Consider the following 16482-nt stretch of genomic DNA (forward strand, 5'->3'; position numbering starts at 1 on the left):
CTGTTCCCCGGCTGCCCCATCGTTTCTGCTGTAACGGACTATAGCCAGCCTCTCCTGGAAGAGACTCATCCTGTTGCCCAGGACATCCAGGGGGAGCTGGACGGATGCCAGATGAGATCTGAGTGTCTCTCATTCTTCCATCCAGACTGTTCCCCGGCTGCCCCATCGTTTCTGCTGTAACTGACTATAACCAGCCTCTCCTGGCAGAGACTCTTCCTCGATATCTCACTTCCTTTCCTAAGTCAACCTTTCATCGAATAGGATTTTCCTAACTGTCATCGAATAGGATTTTCCTAACTGTGCTAGGATTTTCCAGATGGTCTGCAAGGCGTGTTGTTGTCTTCTTTATGAAAATGAGGACTAGACATGCCCTTCTTTGGCCTGTTGCGTTGACCCTGGTCCCAGGTTCACCAGGATCTGTCAGATTATTGGTTGAATTTCAGCTGTTCATTTCCTCTGTCCGCTGGGATGCAATCAGCCTGTGGGGAGGAGTGGTTTGATCTCTAAATCCCAGTCTCCTCCCCCATTTCCCTCCTGTCAAGGGGTTTTGTTCTTCCTTTCCCGTTGGAAGGTGGCCCTTCCCTTTCTTCCTGTGTCTGAGGACCGCCATCCACCCCAAACGGCAGCTCCGCGTCTCTCTTGTTCTTCCTTCCTCAAGCGTAACTTTAAGCAGCACTCCCTACACACACACACACACTTTTTTTTTTGGTCATTAGCATTTTTGCCAGTTTAAGCTCATTCTGGCCTTCAGCTTCTTGAATTGCCACGGCTGTGATATGTTCTTCTTAGGGCCCTTCTCCTGATCTTTTTGTGGAGTCCTTTTGGCCGCTTCCTGGGGCATCACATCAGTGCTTTTAGGTGCCTCTGCATTTTCATCCGCTGAGGTAGTTCGCATTTGTGTGCTTAGAACGTCATTCTGGAAAGCCCTCCCATTGCTCTTGAAGCATCTTTCCTTTTGCGTTTCAGGTCATGCGTATATTTTCTTGGAACTTTTAAAATCAGTTCTTTTACGCTTCAGAGTTCAAGCCTGACCACGGGCAGTCTGTCTTGTGGGCACTTACTTCCAAGTCCTCGCCAGCTGGACATCTCTGCCCCTGGGCTCTGCCTTTCCCCCAGGTGATCAGAGTTAGACGCTACGTTGCAGTTAGCTCGGCTTTCTGTGAGATTAAATTATCAGCAAGCCGGGGACTTCCCTGGTGGTCCAGTGGTTAAGAATCCGCCTTCCAGCGCGGGGGATGTGGGTTCGATCCCTGGTCGGGGAACTAAGATCCCACATGCCGCGGGCCAACGAAGCCCGAGCGTCGCAACTACTGAGCTCGCGCCCTAGAGCCCGTGCGCCACAATGAAGAGCCTGCCCACCACAACAGAAGATCCTGAGTGCTGCAACTAAGACCCGACGCGGCCAAATACATAAATAAATAAATAAATACGAAAAGAAAATTATCAGCAAGTCAAGGGAAAAGTGTATCCGAGATTCTAAGTGTATCAGAGATTCCAGTTTTAGTTGGGACTTGCAGCCACTGTCTAGGTTTCTGACAATTCCCTCATTATTTCTGTCTTCCTTGTCCTTCTGTGATCGGCCTCACCCATGTACATACGCTCTCCCCCAGATGAGGGCCCATGCGTCGTGCCCTTCTCTCTGCACACGGGGCCCCTCGGGGTGCTGCCAGGCTGCCCCACGTGGCGGGTCACCCATGTACATACGCTCTCCCCCAGATGAGGGCCCATGCGTCGTGCCCTTCTCTCTGCACACGGGGCCCCTCGGGGTGCTGCCAGGCTGCCCCACGTGGCGGGTCACCCATGTACATACGCTCTCCCCCAGATGAGGGCCCACGCGTCGTGCCCTTCTCTCTGCACACGGGGCCCCTCGGGGTGCTGCCAGGCTGCCCCACGTGGCGGGTCACCCATGTACATACGCTCTCCCCCAGATGAGGGCCCATGCGTCGTGCCCTTCTCTCTGCACACGGGGCCCCTCGGGGTGCTGCCAGGCTGCCCCACGTGGCGGGTCACCCATGTACATACGCTCTCCCCCAGATGAGGGCCCACGCGTCGTGCCCTTCTCTCTGCACACGGGGCCCCTCGGGGTGCTGCCAGGCTGCCCCACGTGGCGGGTCACCCATGTACATACGCTCTCCCCCAGATGAGGGCCCACGCGTCGTGCCCTTCTCTCTGCACACGGGGCCCCTCGGGGTGCTGCCAGGCTGCCCCACGTGGCGGGTCACCCATGTACATACGCTCTCCCCCAGATGAGGGCCCATGCGTCGTGCCCTTCTCTCTGCACACGGGGCCCCTCGGGGTGCTGCCAGGCTGCCCCACGTGGCGGGTCACCCATGTACATACGCTCTCCCCCAGATGAGGGCCCATGCGTCGTACCCTTCTCTCTGCACACGGGGCCCCTCGGGGTGCTGCCAGGCTGCCCCACGTGGCGGGTCACCCATGTACATACGCTCTCCCCCAGATGAGGGCCCATGCGTCGTGCCCTTCTCTCTGCACACGGGGCCCCTCGGGGTGCTGCCAGGCTGCCCCACGTGGCGGGTCACCCATGTACATACGCTCTCCCCCAGATGAGGGCCCATGCGTCGTGCCCTTCTCTCTGCACACGGGGCCCCTCGGGGTGCTGCCAGGCTGCCCCACGTGGCGGGTCACCCATGTACATACGCTCTCCCCCAGATGAGGGCCCATGCGTCGTGCCCTTCTCTCTGCACACGGGGCCCCTCGGGGTGCTGCCAGGCTGCCCCACGTGGCGGGTCACCCATGTACATACGCTCTCCCCCAGATGAGGGCCCATGCGTCGTGCCCTTCTCTCTGCACACGGGGCCCCTCGGGGTGCTGCCAGGCTGCCCCACGTGGCGGGTCACCCATGTACATACGCTCTCCCCCAGATGAGGGCCCATGCGTCGTGCCCTTCTCTCTGCACACGGGGCCCCTCGGGGTGCTGCCAGGCTGCCCCACGTGGCGGGTCACCCATGTACATACGCTCTCCCCCAGATGAGGGCCCATGCGTCGTGCCCTTCTCTCTGCACACGGGGCCCCTCGGGGTCTGTCATACGTTTCCAAACATCATCTCAGTTTGTTCTTGTTTGAAACTCTGGGCATTTCTACCACTGTTTTTCTTCTTTCTGTAAGACCTCTGACAGCTTTTACGGTTATCAGTTTAACCACTTATCTGGACATTTTTCTAACTTCATGCTCCGTTTAAAGGCTTCATTATTTGATCAGCTCGTCTCCAGGCAAATGTATTTCTCAGTCCTTATGAGATACTCATGCATATGTATATACATACATTTTTTATTGTTTTCTAGTTATAAATTTCTTTAACTTCTGCATATTTATTTAGAAGTTAGAGAAGATCCAGACATCTAAAACCTAAATGTGATCCAGGGTTTCAAAGAAGACCACTAATATGGTGGTGTAGAAATGCTTTTTTCCCCTAGATACCAAAATATGGCAAATATTACTTTGGTCTGTTAAGCTTTCATCTAGAAATAAAATCTTTTTCATTAGCACCAATTATGTAATCGGCTGTTCTTATAAACTCTGAGTTCTGTTGAAACATAACTGAGGCATTTAAAAAAATGTAACAGTTTGATTTGAGCAAAATTCTGTTCAAATCAGGCAGTGCCACAGTGGGAGTGGTCAGGAGACACCCGCCAGGAGCTGAGGGCCAGGCTTTTATAGAGAAGATGCAGAAACAAAGCAGGGAAATTATGTGATCGGCTACAGGTTAAGTGTCACCTTATTTGGGGAGGACCGGTCCTCTGTGACTGGTTGTCCTGGGTGTGGATTTCTCAACCCTGAGGCGTCTGCAGGCGGAGGGCTGGTTTGCTTAGAGCTTGTCTAATGGCCTCTAATTAAAGCCTGATGGTTTAATTAGCTCAACTGTCCTAATCTCACAACAGGAGAAGAGAAGAATCCATCTCTGATGCCCTCCTCTTCCTTCCGCCCACCTCCCTAGTCCCTCAGGTGCTGGGAGCTTCTTCCCCATATTGTCCTTTGTTCCCAAGCCCACCAGCCGAGTGGTGCTGGTCCCCGGGCTCCTGGAACATGTCCTGGAATGTTCCTGGAAGGTGGCTTTCCTATGCATCCAGTTTAGTGCCCCAGATCCCTAACAACTGTCCCCTTCTTGGTCACTGTGCCGATGCTTGAGGACCCTTGCTGTTATTCTTGGGTTTCCTTTTTTTTTTTTCTTGTTTTGAATTTTATGTTTTGCCCTCTGGATCTTAGTTCCCCGACCAGGGATCGAACCCATGGCTCCTGCATTGGAAGCGCGGAGTCTCAACCACTGGACCACCAGCGAAGTCCCATTCTTGGGTTTCTTAACTGGAGCATCCATCTAGGGTTTCAGTGCCCGTTTCCTTCTCTCCTGAACACTCGTCCTGAAGTCCCTGCTCGTGGCTTTCTTTGCTCCTCGATCTTCCTTCCTCCTAGCTCGTGTTTCACTGTCAGAAACAGGGTAGTCTGTGGCTTGGCTGTTTCGTTGAAGCAGTTTCATCTGAAACTGTTTTGTTGTCTTAAGGAGAAGAAGTTTCCTCCCTGCCGAGTGGTCTGAATCACAGTTCCCGCCCGCTGAGCCGGGTCTGGAAGGTGCAGACCCGCCCGCAGAGCTCGGCCCCCTGGCCTCTGTGGCCTGCAGCCCGGGTGGACGGTCCCCGGAGCAGAGGTGCTTCCAGAGACGTGGCCGCACTGAGCTCACCGGAGCGGAGGGCGGGCTCGGGTGAAAGCCCACGTCACCCCTGACAGTGATGACTGCTGGTGAGCCTTAGGCGATGAGGACAGTACTGATTCCTGTTCCATCAGGTGGGTGTCAGGAGCAAGCGTGGAGACTTGTAGAAGCACTGAGCAGGGTTCCTGAGCCCAGTGGCGTGTAACCGCGTCTGGACTCTCACGTGGCCTTTCCCTCTCTCCATGCACGATGCCTGTTGAGCCGCGCGTCCATTGGGGCCAGCACCCCGTTGTCCTCCCCTGGCCCTTCTGGGTTTCCTGTGAGTGCCTTGTGTGCCCGCAGGGCTGCGTCTCTGCCGGAGGGTGTGAGCTTCTTGCTGCAGGTTCACTGCTGTGATCCCAGAGCCCAGGGCACTGAGGCATCATATTCGATGCTCAGTAAATACTCGCTTAAAAAACGAGTGATTATCATCAGACGATGGTGTGAATTAGGTGTCGGAGGTGCCTTACCCATGAACAGCACCTCTTATCGTTGGGAGCCTGACGACGTAGATTTTTGATACCAAAGGCCCAGAAGACTCCCTCTTGCTACGTTCTCTGTGCATCTCAGGGCACAGCAGACCAGATAGGAAGACAGGCTCAGGTGTGGGTAATGGTGAGTAGTTCAAATGCAATTTATTTCTGCTTGGGAAGGAGCTCTGACGTGGCGTTTCCATAGTGTCCCCAGCCTCTGCAGTGTGACTAATACAGACTTATTAACTTTAAGTTCAGACATTATGTTTATATATGAAACTCTTTCTGGCTATCTGGTGATGATTTCCTGACCCAAATAGCTTTTTGTTTTCATATGAGATGTGATTTTAAATGATGAAATCTTCTGAAGAGGAATTATGACTGCAAAAACATTATACATCTAGGAATAGTTTCTTGGAAAAACCCACAGGAGAAGAATTATGAAGATTTATGTTAAAAGATATGCCCTTTTCTGTGCATGCTAACATGACATTTTAAAAATTGCTTTGCTGAAGTGTAGCCGTTATTAATTCATCCGTAGTTTTCATTTCTGCTGTTGTACTTTGAGAAACAAAGGTGCCCTTAATGATACATGTCTGAGTTTGCAAAACTCTCTCAAGGGGCTCAGTGTTCTGCTAACATGGAAACGCTGGAATATGGTGTTCACAGCCCGGCTCCTGGACCCGGGGCAGCGTCCCTCCATGCCAGTGCCCCATCCCTGCCCGCATCCCCCCATCCCCACCCACATCCTCATCCCCGCCCTCATCTCCATCCCCATCCTCATCCTTCATCCCCATCCCCATCCTCATCCTCATCCCCATCCACATCCCCATCCCCCCATCCCCATCCCCATCCCCCCATCCCCATCCCCATCCCCACCCTCATCCCCATCCCCATCCACATCCCCATCCCCATCCCCATCCCCCACATCCCCATCCCCACCCTCATCCTCATCTCCATCCCCATCCCCATCCCCATCCCCACCCTCATCCTCATCCCCATCCCCGTCCCCATCTCCATCCCCATTTCCATCCCCATCTCCATCCACCATCCCCATCCCCATCCCCATCCCCACCCCCATCCTCATCCTCATCTCCATCCCCATCCCCCACATCCCCATCCCCCACATCCCCATCCCCATCCCCCACATCCCCATCCCCATCCCCCACATCCCCATCCCCATCCCCCACATCCCCATCCCCATCCCCATCCCCATCCCCATCTCCATCTCCATCCCCACCCCCATCCCCGCCCCCATCCCCGCCCCATCCCCACACATCCCCTGGAAGTCACTGGAGCTGCACTTCATGTGTGTGACCCTTTAGAGGAACAAAGTCATCTTTCTTCTTAATCACTTTCGAGGCTGTTCCCCGAGAGGCATCCAGTTAACTGTTTTCCTGGCATCAGGACTGAGCTTTTAGGAAGAGTCTTTAGCGGTGGTTTCCTGAGACTGAGTTTATCACCGGCCTGTGTTCTCGGTGGGCCTGTGGGGCCCTGGGGCTCTCGTGTGCCTCCTGATGTCCCAGCGGGGACCGCTGAGGACCTGCAAGGCAGGATGTTCTTCCCAGCTCATTGATCGGCCCCGAGACCCCGGGCTCCCTCAGAGGAGGGGCAGATGTGCCCGCAGGTGTGTCCTTCCCCCTCACGGGCCGCCGTGTAGGTGGAGGCACCATTGCCCTGTGGAGTGCAGACTGTCCTCTCCTCCTTCCTTAGCCCTGGGTCCGGCCAACTTGCTTCCCATCTCCCGTCCTCTGCCAGCTCATCCGCGTCCTGCTCTCGGCACTGGCGCCGTAGGACATGCAGGCTCGGGTACCTGGCCAGGGATGTGGGACTGTTCACTGCAGTGCACACATGGCCCTACGGAAGGTGAAGGGGTGAAGCAGAAGCCAGAGAGGTGTGGCTGAGGCCCGGCCTGACTAAAGGTGCAAGAGAACCTTCCCCAGGAGGGAGGGGAAGGGGTGGGGGGCTGATGCGCCAGCTCTGCAGCCTGAGCCCCCGACAAACAGAAATGGTCCAGCGCAGCCCTCCCCTCCCCCCTTCATTCCTGCCCGGGGTGTTACAGGTGCTGTGTGCAGCCATAGCTAAAAGGGACCTGGGGGTACAGACCCCCTGGGATGCTTGTTCATCTGATACATGATTACTTTTGTTTCTTCCTCTTTCTGCCAGCCTGCCTCTAATGAAACTGTGTTATTATGCCTCCCCCAAGGGACTTTTACTGAGTCTGAACTAGCTCAGTATTCAGGAAAAATTACTCAGTGTTCTATCTCCTTAAGGGCCCCTCATAATTCTGCTTCCCTGTTAGTAGACCTTAATAATCCCAATTTGCCTAGAGAGTGTTCTAAAGAATTATTTCTCTGAAGTGTTTTATTCTCAGGCCATGTTTTGAGTCAGAGGACCTGATGATGTAGTTGACATCTTAGTAAAACAATTTAAAGTGATGACTGTTAACCTATGCTTGGGCATCAGAAGAACACTGACACTTGGGGTCTGGGCACGGAGGAGAGCCAGCCCTCTATCTGGTTTCCTAGCAGAGCAAAGACCAAAAGCATCAAGAGAGACCAAGAGCCACGAGATGGCTTCTGTGGGATGGCTAGGAAAAATTCTTATTTGTATGCTTGCTTGCAGAAAAGAGACATAAAAATGTTTTTTATTATACTGAAGCTTTTTTTTCTAATTTTGTGGAGTTGTTTTTGGCTTTTTAATCAAGGAAGTACTTGCACAATAGAAATGGTTTGACTTCTGTTATTATTGGTTTGTTTAATTTCATCAGGGTGGTGACAAGTAAACACTTTGATCAAAACATCACCCATCCCCTCCATGGACTTCCCTGGCGGCCCAGTGGTTAAGACTCCGCGCTTCCACTGCAGGGGGCGCGACTTCGATCCCTAGTTGGGGAACTAAGATCGCGCATGCTGCGCGGCTCGGACAAAAAAACAAAAAAGGCATCACCCCTGTAAATGATAAGCGTCAGGTCTGTGGCTGTAGAAGTGGGAACAGGTTTATGCTAATTCAGCACACAAGAATTAGAGCTAGGGTAGGCAGAATTTCGGGAAATTAAAGCCATAATCTGAAATTTCCATTTTGTCCTGAAGTGCTACTTTGCCTTCACCAGGCCTGGGAAGTGAATAGGTGGGATTTGAGTTTCACATCGTTTTTCTCTGCTTGTCTTACCGCCTCCGCGGAGGGTGCTGATGAGCAGGGGAACGTCCAGAGCTAGGGAAGAAGCCCGGGCAGGTGCGGGGGAGGCCAAGCACAGGTGAACACACGGCCCCCGCGATCCGGACTGAGAGTCCCCAGACACCCACAGGCGCCCCTCGAAAGCTCACATCGGAGCTTCAAACTGCAGCAACAGAACCATGTCTTCGACTCACGTGCTTTTTTCTTCTTTCTAGAAAGAGAGAAAGGGGCTGTTGAAGCTGCTCTCCGGGGCCTCCACCAAGCGCAAGCCGCGGGGGTCGCCGCCGGCCTCGCCCACCCTGGACGTCGAGCCGGGGACCGAGCTGCTGCTCGGGGCCCCCGGCGCCCCCTGCGCCTGCCCCGGGCCCTGTGATGCCGACGCCCCGGCCCCGGCCCCCGGCCCGCAGCGCCGGACCTGCTCCCTGGACTCGGCCCCGGTGGCGCCACCGCCGCGGCAGCCCTGCTCGTCCCTGGGCCCGGCGGCCGGTGACGCGAGGCCTGCGGTCTGTGAAAGGTGAGTCCGCGGTCGCGGCCGCCGGGGAGCCGGCAGGTGTGCGGCGTCCGAGGGGCCTCACGTCTCCTTCGCTGGGTCCGTGGTGACGGCCAGCCTGGCCCCGGTCCCCCTGGGGTGACGGGCTCCGCCTCTGCCGTTCGCTCCGTGTTCTCGCCCCGCGGGGCTGTGACCCCCTTTCCGTCCGTGTCTCCAGCACTGTCCCCGACGGGGCTGTGGGTCGCCGCCGCCCCGGCCCCGCTCCTTGCGTTCCTCGTTCAGGGCCAGCCCTCCGCCCTCGTTTCATGTTTGGCCTTTTCATCAGAGGTTCAGGTCACCACCTGCTAGTTGTAAAGCACCTGGAGGATCTGCCCCCTCACCGTCCGCTTCGGATTCTTCCTGAGCCAGAGGGCGGCCGAGTTCTCCCGGCCTGACCCCCTCCTGACCCGCCGACTGCGTTCCGATACCCGCAGAACGACGAGCCCCGTTCCGTGACTGTGGCCCTGAGTCACCGTAATTTACACACGGGAGCCAACGTGTCTGATTCCGCTGCTGGGGCTCTTAGAGCGCATTAGGAGAGAAAACCTACTAAATAAGACAAAAGCCTACTAGGATCGTATGAATTAGAAACACGGCACAGTTCGTTGCCCGGGAAGACACCGTGAAGTACACTAAAAATAGGGGACTGTTTTCCCATAACACAGAGATATATAAATACGTGCTTTAAAAGGTGCCGTCTGTCTCTGTAAGCTTTATTCCCTCTGTCCCTGCGTCTCATAAATAAAGCAAATTTCTAGTTTGTGGAGGTGTTGCCTTTGGGGCAGCATTTTCTGTTACTTATTCGAAAACTACTATAAAGTGTTATACTTTGAAATGACTTAAATTCACCTTAGCTCTGTATTTCAGATGAACACTTGTACCCACCAAAATCTGAGGCTTTCCTTCAGACGACTCGGGGGGCATACTTTATTACTCAAAAATAACCTGGGAAAGAATTCGTCAAACAATCTATGCGCCTTGAGTACAAAGTACACAATTTACTGTGTACTTTTATGGCAAAGTAAAATAATTTCTTGTATTTCTGACCCTTATAAAACCAGTTTTGAAATGAGACGTTACCCTAAAAAGTGTTCCTGTCCCGCCAATAAAATCGTTGTGTCTTTCCCCTCATCTGTCGGGCTCTCAGTAAAGCTTTGAAATCCTGCCCCAAATTCACGTCATTCTTTATTCCGAGAGTCTCACTCTTCCCCGCGGTGTTTCTCTGCTTTCCAGGGCTCGCACCTCTGTGCCAGTCCAGCAGCTTGTTTCCTTTCTTTCAGTCCCAGAGGCAGCTCCTCACCTCCAGGCACTGATGGGCAGTTTCCCCCCTGAGCCCTGAGCCTCCCCCTCTCCCCTGTCATTTGTGGTGGCGGCGTGACTGTTCCGAGTGACACTTTACTTCCCCAAGCACACGTTCCTTTCCAGACGCCAGATGTGCCCGGTCTGTGAGCTTCTGCATCCCAGCCCCTTCCTCTTCAGGGAGCTCCTTGCTCACAGCGGGCTCCTGCTGTCCAGAGCGTCTGCAAAGGAGGGGCCGCGGGTGCAGGCAGGTGACAGCGGTTCAGGGGCAGGCTGCCCCCCAGACAGGGAGCGGGGAGGATTTACGGATGGGACGGAGGGGGCACGGCGTGCTGGAATCCTCTTCCGGGTGTTGTATAGCACCATTTCCATCTTTACAAGTGGGAAAGTGCTCTTGGGAGAGAATTTCTGCCCCGCGTTTATATTTTTATAATCCATGTGCTTACTGGAATATTGAATATAATAGCCAACCTGACCGACTTTACCCAGCCCTTTTGCCTTCATACAGCGCGGGTGATGTTATGTATCTAACTTGGATTCTTAGGTCTGCCTGACTATAAAAACAACAGGAAAACTGTGTGGAAACAAGTAGAATAGGAAAACAGTCTATTATCCTGTTGTCCACTGGGAATGAGATTTTTTGGTTGCTCAAAAGCTACTGAGGACATCATTTAGGGATTGATTGTTTCGGTATTTCAAAACTTTCAACATAATAAAAAGTACTTCATGCTAAAAATGCAGGAAAGATTAACTGTCACATCAGTCTAATTCAGGAAGCATTTCAGGATCTCAGAGGCCTCGATTCACAATCTGAAAATCACGACTCCAGCCCCCGCAAAGCGCGGAAGCCTGAGGTTCTTTTGGTAGAATTTTTCCTGGTAGAATTTCACTGAAATATTTTTCAGTGTCTAACATCGGTCCAGTATGAGATAGGATTCATCTACAGATGGGAATGAGAACAGGAATAAAATTTCCTCTCAAACCATGACCCTGCCCCATAAATCTCAAATGAAAGAATGGGACCAGGGTGCCCAGTGTTGTCAGTGGGAAGAAGCATTCTCAGGACAGAAAGACAGAAGCATCTCACAGTAAGGAAGGAGGGGCCTGGAGGTGTGTTGACAGATCTTGGTGTCAGCTGAGACTGTTCTCTGAGGAACAAAAGGATTCTTCTGTGTTTGTTAGAGACACTGAAGAAAACAAGCAAGAAATGTTATATCCTGGAGGCAGAATAGAATTGATGACAGTGGAAATAACAGAACAGATGTTTTAGGCTCTATTTTGGAGGGACTGGGAAAAAAATAATTAGGAAATTGCAAAGAGAAAGTAGAAATGAAATATTTCAGAAGGGATGGCAAATAAAAGAAAGGGCATGTGACAGTTTTTTTTCCTACTTAAAAAAAAATTACAGATAAAGGGCTTAAGGAGACACAGCAAGTCATCTCTGTATATTTTTAAGTTTAGGAATTAAACTGATAACCACATACCTATAAGCCCATCTGCTAAATTGGCAAAGAACCTCTGATCTTTGATGAGGGATTATGCTAGAATTCTTGGAAACATACAAATTGGATAGAGAGAGATTTACAGAAAGGCGGTTGGGCTTAAACAGCATGATTAATTTGAGCCCGTGACAGTGAACCCACTGGGTGAAGCAGTGGACATAATTCACTCGGACTTCAAGCAAACTACAAAGCGAGTGAGTTTGGTTTTGCCAGTGAAGTACTTAATTGGCTAGCAGTTTGCTGTCGCAACTGGCAGAAAGCAGTGAAGGGCACCCCCAGGCCAGGGAGCTGGACAGGGTGCTTCCCAGGGTCACAGGGGGTGCAATTTGGGCTAAACCAGGAGAGGTTAGAAACAAAAATGCACTAACTACAGAGAACATGAGAGAGACCAGAAAAATTAAGGAAATAGAAAATTCGTGCTAATAAAAGACTGCAAGTGCTCATCTAGTCAGAAGCCAGAATACCTTAGCCCAGAGCGGGAAGACTGCCCTTGGGATGTCAGTGAAGCTTCTTTATACAGCGAGTGTCTTTTTCTCAAATTCCACCCTGGTCATTATCACCAAAAATTCATTTAGCGTCACACAGCCAGCAAGAGGCCGAGGCCTATTTAGGGCCAGGTCTGTGAGCCACTCTGTACGTCCCACAGTGACCCCAGGGCTCTGTCCAGAGGGGGTAGGCGATGCATCCCAGCGGCCAAGCACCGCGCAGCTTTGGGTGGTTTTTCCTCTTTCTCGCTTCCTTTCTTGCTTTCTCTCTCTCTTGCTTTCTCTCTCGCTTTCTATCTCTCTCTCTCTCCCTCTTTCCCTTTCCCTCCCTCCGTTCCTCCCTTCCTTCCTTCCTTCTTCTTTCTTTCTTTCTTTCTTTCATCTTTCCATTAATTTTTAAATTCACTTATCTTAATTTTTAAATTGTGATCAAATACCATTAAAATTTACCATTTTTTCCAACTGTACAATTCAGTAGCATTAAGTACCTTCACATTGTTGTATAACCATCACCACTATCCATTTCTAGTGCTTTTTCATCATCCCATTCAACACTAACTCCCCGTTCCCTCCTCTCTCAGCCCCTGACAACCCCCATTCTGCTTTCTGACTGTATGAGTTTGTTGTGCAAACCTCATAAGTGAAATTGTATATTTGTTCTTTTGTGTGCGGCTTATTTCACTTAGCATGATGTTTTTAAGGTTCATCCACGTTGTAACTTGTGTCTGTCAGAATTTCATTCCTTTTTGAGGAGCTCTGTCCATTTAAAATGTAGTTTTCCTGTACGATCAGGACTTTTATTTTTGTCATTCGGCATGCTTATTAAGAATGACCATATGTATGTACTATGCTCGGTGGTGTGAGGTGTATATGGTGAGTTTACCATCACTTCGCCCCTGAAGCAGCTCATGTTCTGGCCGAATGAATGAGGCAGGGATGCAGCTGGTGGTGATGCAGTGTAGACTGTGCTAAGTGCCGAGGCTTCTGGAATCTGGTCAGGTGTGAAGTTACCTGCAGCCGCGGGGCAGGTGGGAGCCAGGCTTTGAGAGGCCAATCAGGCGTGGGCGGGCACGGAGGTTGTCTGAGAGAGTCCCCAGGGGACCACGTGAGCCAAGACATGGGGTGGGGAGAGAGGCCACGCCTGGGGGAGTGTCCCCGTGTGGAGGCGTGCTTGGCACATTTGTGGGGATAATAGTAGCTGTAGCTATAAAGAGAGATTGAGGCTGGTCACTGAGGGCTTCACACACCAGGCTGGGGAATAACCTAACTCAGAGGCGCTGGGAATCCGTAAGGAGTTTTGAGCCAGAAATAGCTGCAAATAGAGCTGGCAGTTAAAGTTAGTATTTCGGTTCTTTGCAAAATGGAATGGGGACGGGAGGAGATGTGAGGCGGGAGGACAGGCAGTTTGTTCGGTCAGGTGGGAGGGGACACAGCGGCGTGGCCGGAGTGCAGACTTGGAGGTGGACCCCAGGTCCCGTGGCGGTCATGGGAAGGAAGTCTGGCCCCTGAGGCTCAGATCAAGCCCAGCATCACCCAGGGGCCCGGCGGCTGTGCTCACGTCTGCCAGGGGTTGCCGAACATCCACTTGGCAAAGCTCCTCCGCACCTGAGCCGGTGGCAGGCTGGGCCCATTGTTGGCCTGGAGCGTCTGCATTGGAAAGCTGGTGCAGACCCCCTGGAGGCCAAATCCAGCCTCCGAGCAGAGTCTCTGCTGCACCGGCTGGTCTCCCTACAGCCCCAGGTGGCAGTTCCCACTCATCCGCCCTGGAGGCCCGTCACTTAGCGGTGAACATCCACTGCCCTGGGGGCTCGGCAGGAAGATGGTGGTCTTAGCCTAGCAGCAGTTCTAGTTCAGAAAATGTTTGACAAAATTGGTTTAGTACAGTTTTTAAAATGCAAATATTAAAACTATTCACTTTTTTCAAGAAATGTTTTTGTTCCATTTCACCTGTAAGGCAGCTGGCAGAGGACCAGTGGGGATACATTTCATCAGAGAGCTACTGTGAATATGATTTGAGTCACTTGTACGCTTCTTTCCATAATTATAAAGCTTTGCTCAAATTTCAATGTGCCCCAAGTGGCAGCATGGATTTTTTTAAAATTTTAAATATTTATTTATTTACTTGGCTGCGTCGGGTCTTAGTTGCGGCACACGAGCTCTTCCTTGTGTTATGCAGGCTCCTCTAGTTGTGCTGCGCGGGTCCCAGAGCTCCAGAGCACACAAGCTCAGTAGGGGTGGCGCGCGGGCTTAGTTGCTCCGCGGCGTGTGGGATCTTAGTTCCCCGACCAGGGATCGAACCCGCGTCCCCTGCATTGGAAGGACAGAGTCTTGACCACTGGGCCGCCAGGGAAGCCCCGGCAGCGTGAGTGTTTACGTGCATCTTCAGCCTGTTGGCGTCAGACTTGAGAAGCCTTCTCATCCGGATTCCTTCCTTCAGATTAGTCCACAGAGGGAGGCTGTCAGAGAAGGGGTTCCAGAGCCCTAACTCTATCGTTCTAAAGTTTGTCAGTGTGTTGTGAGGACGTTCTCCTTCAGGGTGCGGTCTGAGTCGTTCCCGGGTAGAGGCGGCTGTCGGTCACCTCGTTGAAGAGCCAGGCCCCCGCCCGCTGTAGCCTGAGCCACACGATCGTGCTGGGGGCTGGCACTTGGGCCGTCAGCTCTGTGACAGACACCATCCTGCGTGCGTCCCGCCTGTGTTCTCCACACATCACCTGACGCTACCTGCTCCGGCCCCTGCAATCCTACTCCACAGATGAGAAAACCGAGTCCCGAGCGGCGATGGCCGCCACAGTGAAGCTGCTCCGAGTGGCCCCAAAGGCTGCGTGGACCCCCAGGCCCACTTCTCCCACGAGGCCAGGCCTCCCCCCCCTCCTCCAAGCTTGACTGAAGCCTGTCAGTACTCGTGTTTCAGTTCTCTGGACCTTTCTTGGAGATAATCAGGCAGCCTCCGTGCCACGCTTCTGCTCCAGAGCCTGGAGGATAGTTTGGCTCCTGAGCCCAGGGTTGCTCGGGAATGGGGGGGGGTGGCCCCTGGGCCTTTGCAGAGATGCCTTTTTTAATAGAGTCATAGCCTGGGGCTGTTGCTCAGGTCTTCACATGAGTGGATTCTGGTTTTTATGGAATGGAGGCTGGTGAAACTAGCCATCTTCCAAAAGGACTGGGCCCAGATGGCTTTCCTGAGTTTGGGGCGGTTCTGTAGAATTGGTTCTGATGACCAACTTTTCACCCATGACGTTCTCTACTTGCTGTTAAGAGTAATTCCTGTGAGGCTATAAATTCATTTTCTGACTTTGAGACCCAAATGAGAGTAGAAACTCAACCACTTTTGTAGCTGAAGACTAATTAGCATGAGACAGGGAGAGATTATTTATTAGTTATCTTTTGCTGTATAACACATTACCCCCAAAACTCAGTGGCTTAAAATAACTGTAAATATGTATTATTTCATAGTTCTGTGGGTTGAGAATTTGGGGATAGCTTACGTGGGTGATTCTGGCTTAGGCTATTTGTTAGGATGAGTGTCCAGATGTCAGCCTGAGCTGCAGTTGTGTAAAGGTTTGACTGGGGCTGGAAGACCCCTTTCAAGGTGGTCCCGCTGGCTTATGGGAAGAGACGTCTGTTACCGGCATGCAGTCCTGTCCACAAGGTGATGCGTCAGCTGACAGTGTGGGACTGGTTTCCTGGGAGACAGCCGGGTGGGAGCCGCACGCCCGTTAGGACCCCACCTCAGGACCAGAGGCCGTCATTGTCACAGGACTCTGTTGGAGTGGGCGGAGAGCACACACAGTGTGTAAGGCAGCTCACCTCCCTCTGGCTTCCCTGGCTCCTAACCATAATTTTGCAGAAGGAAACGAAGAAGCATGGAAGCAGGGGGTAGATGACCTTAAACCAGCAAGGCTTCTGGAATCTTTCAGTAATAATTACATCTTTTCCCACTGATACCTGAGTTGAGAACCAGTGGAGAAACGGACACAGATGTCAGACCAACTGAGTTCTGGATGCCGGCCTCCTTGCTGGTGGTGGTGGATTGAACTGGTGGTCTCGGTCCTCCCCACCCTGTGTGGACCTTGGGACAACTTGCCCCAGGGAGAATTGGGGTGTTTAGGGCAGGATTTCCTTAGTCAGCCCCTGGTCAGTTGTGGACCGTTATGCACACCCAAACATTGTTCATGCCAAGTCTCTACTCAACAGGGGACGGTGGCATTTTGAGTCATTTTACCAACATTATAGGCAAACTTGTGCTCCGTCCTGTTCTGTCAGCATCTCAGGCGCGTGCACTGGCTTTGCTCAACTCCGAGCAGCTGTGACTAAGCCC

At 52.5% G+C, this 16482-nt stretch overlaps 1 protein-coding gene across 6 annotated transcripts in view; it reads left to right on the forward strand.

Moving 5' to 3' along the window:
- Positions 1 to 16482, forward strand: part of SH3RF1 (SH3 domain containing ring finger 1) — a 164545-nt gene that overhangs the window by 144611 nt on the left and 3452 nt on the right. For all 6 annotated transcript variants that reach the window (XM_082468879.1, XM_082468878.1, XM_082468881.1 and 3 more), the window contains exon 11: positions 8568 to 8866. In XM_082468879.1, coding sequence (XP_082325005.1) covers positions 8568 to 8866 — 299 coding nt within the window. The remainder of the gene's footprint in view (positions 1 to 8567; positions 8867 to 16482) is intronic.

This window comes from Balaenoptera physalus (assembly GCF_965194825.1).
Source record: "Balaenoptera physalus genome assembly, chromosome: 7".
Classification (NCBI taxonomy): Eukaryota; Metazoa; Chordata; class Mammalia; order Artiodactyla; family Balaenopteridae; genus Balaenoptera; species Balaenoptera physalus.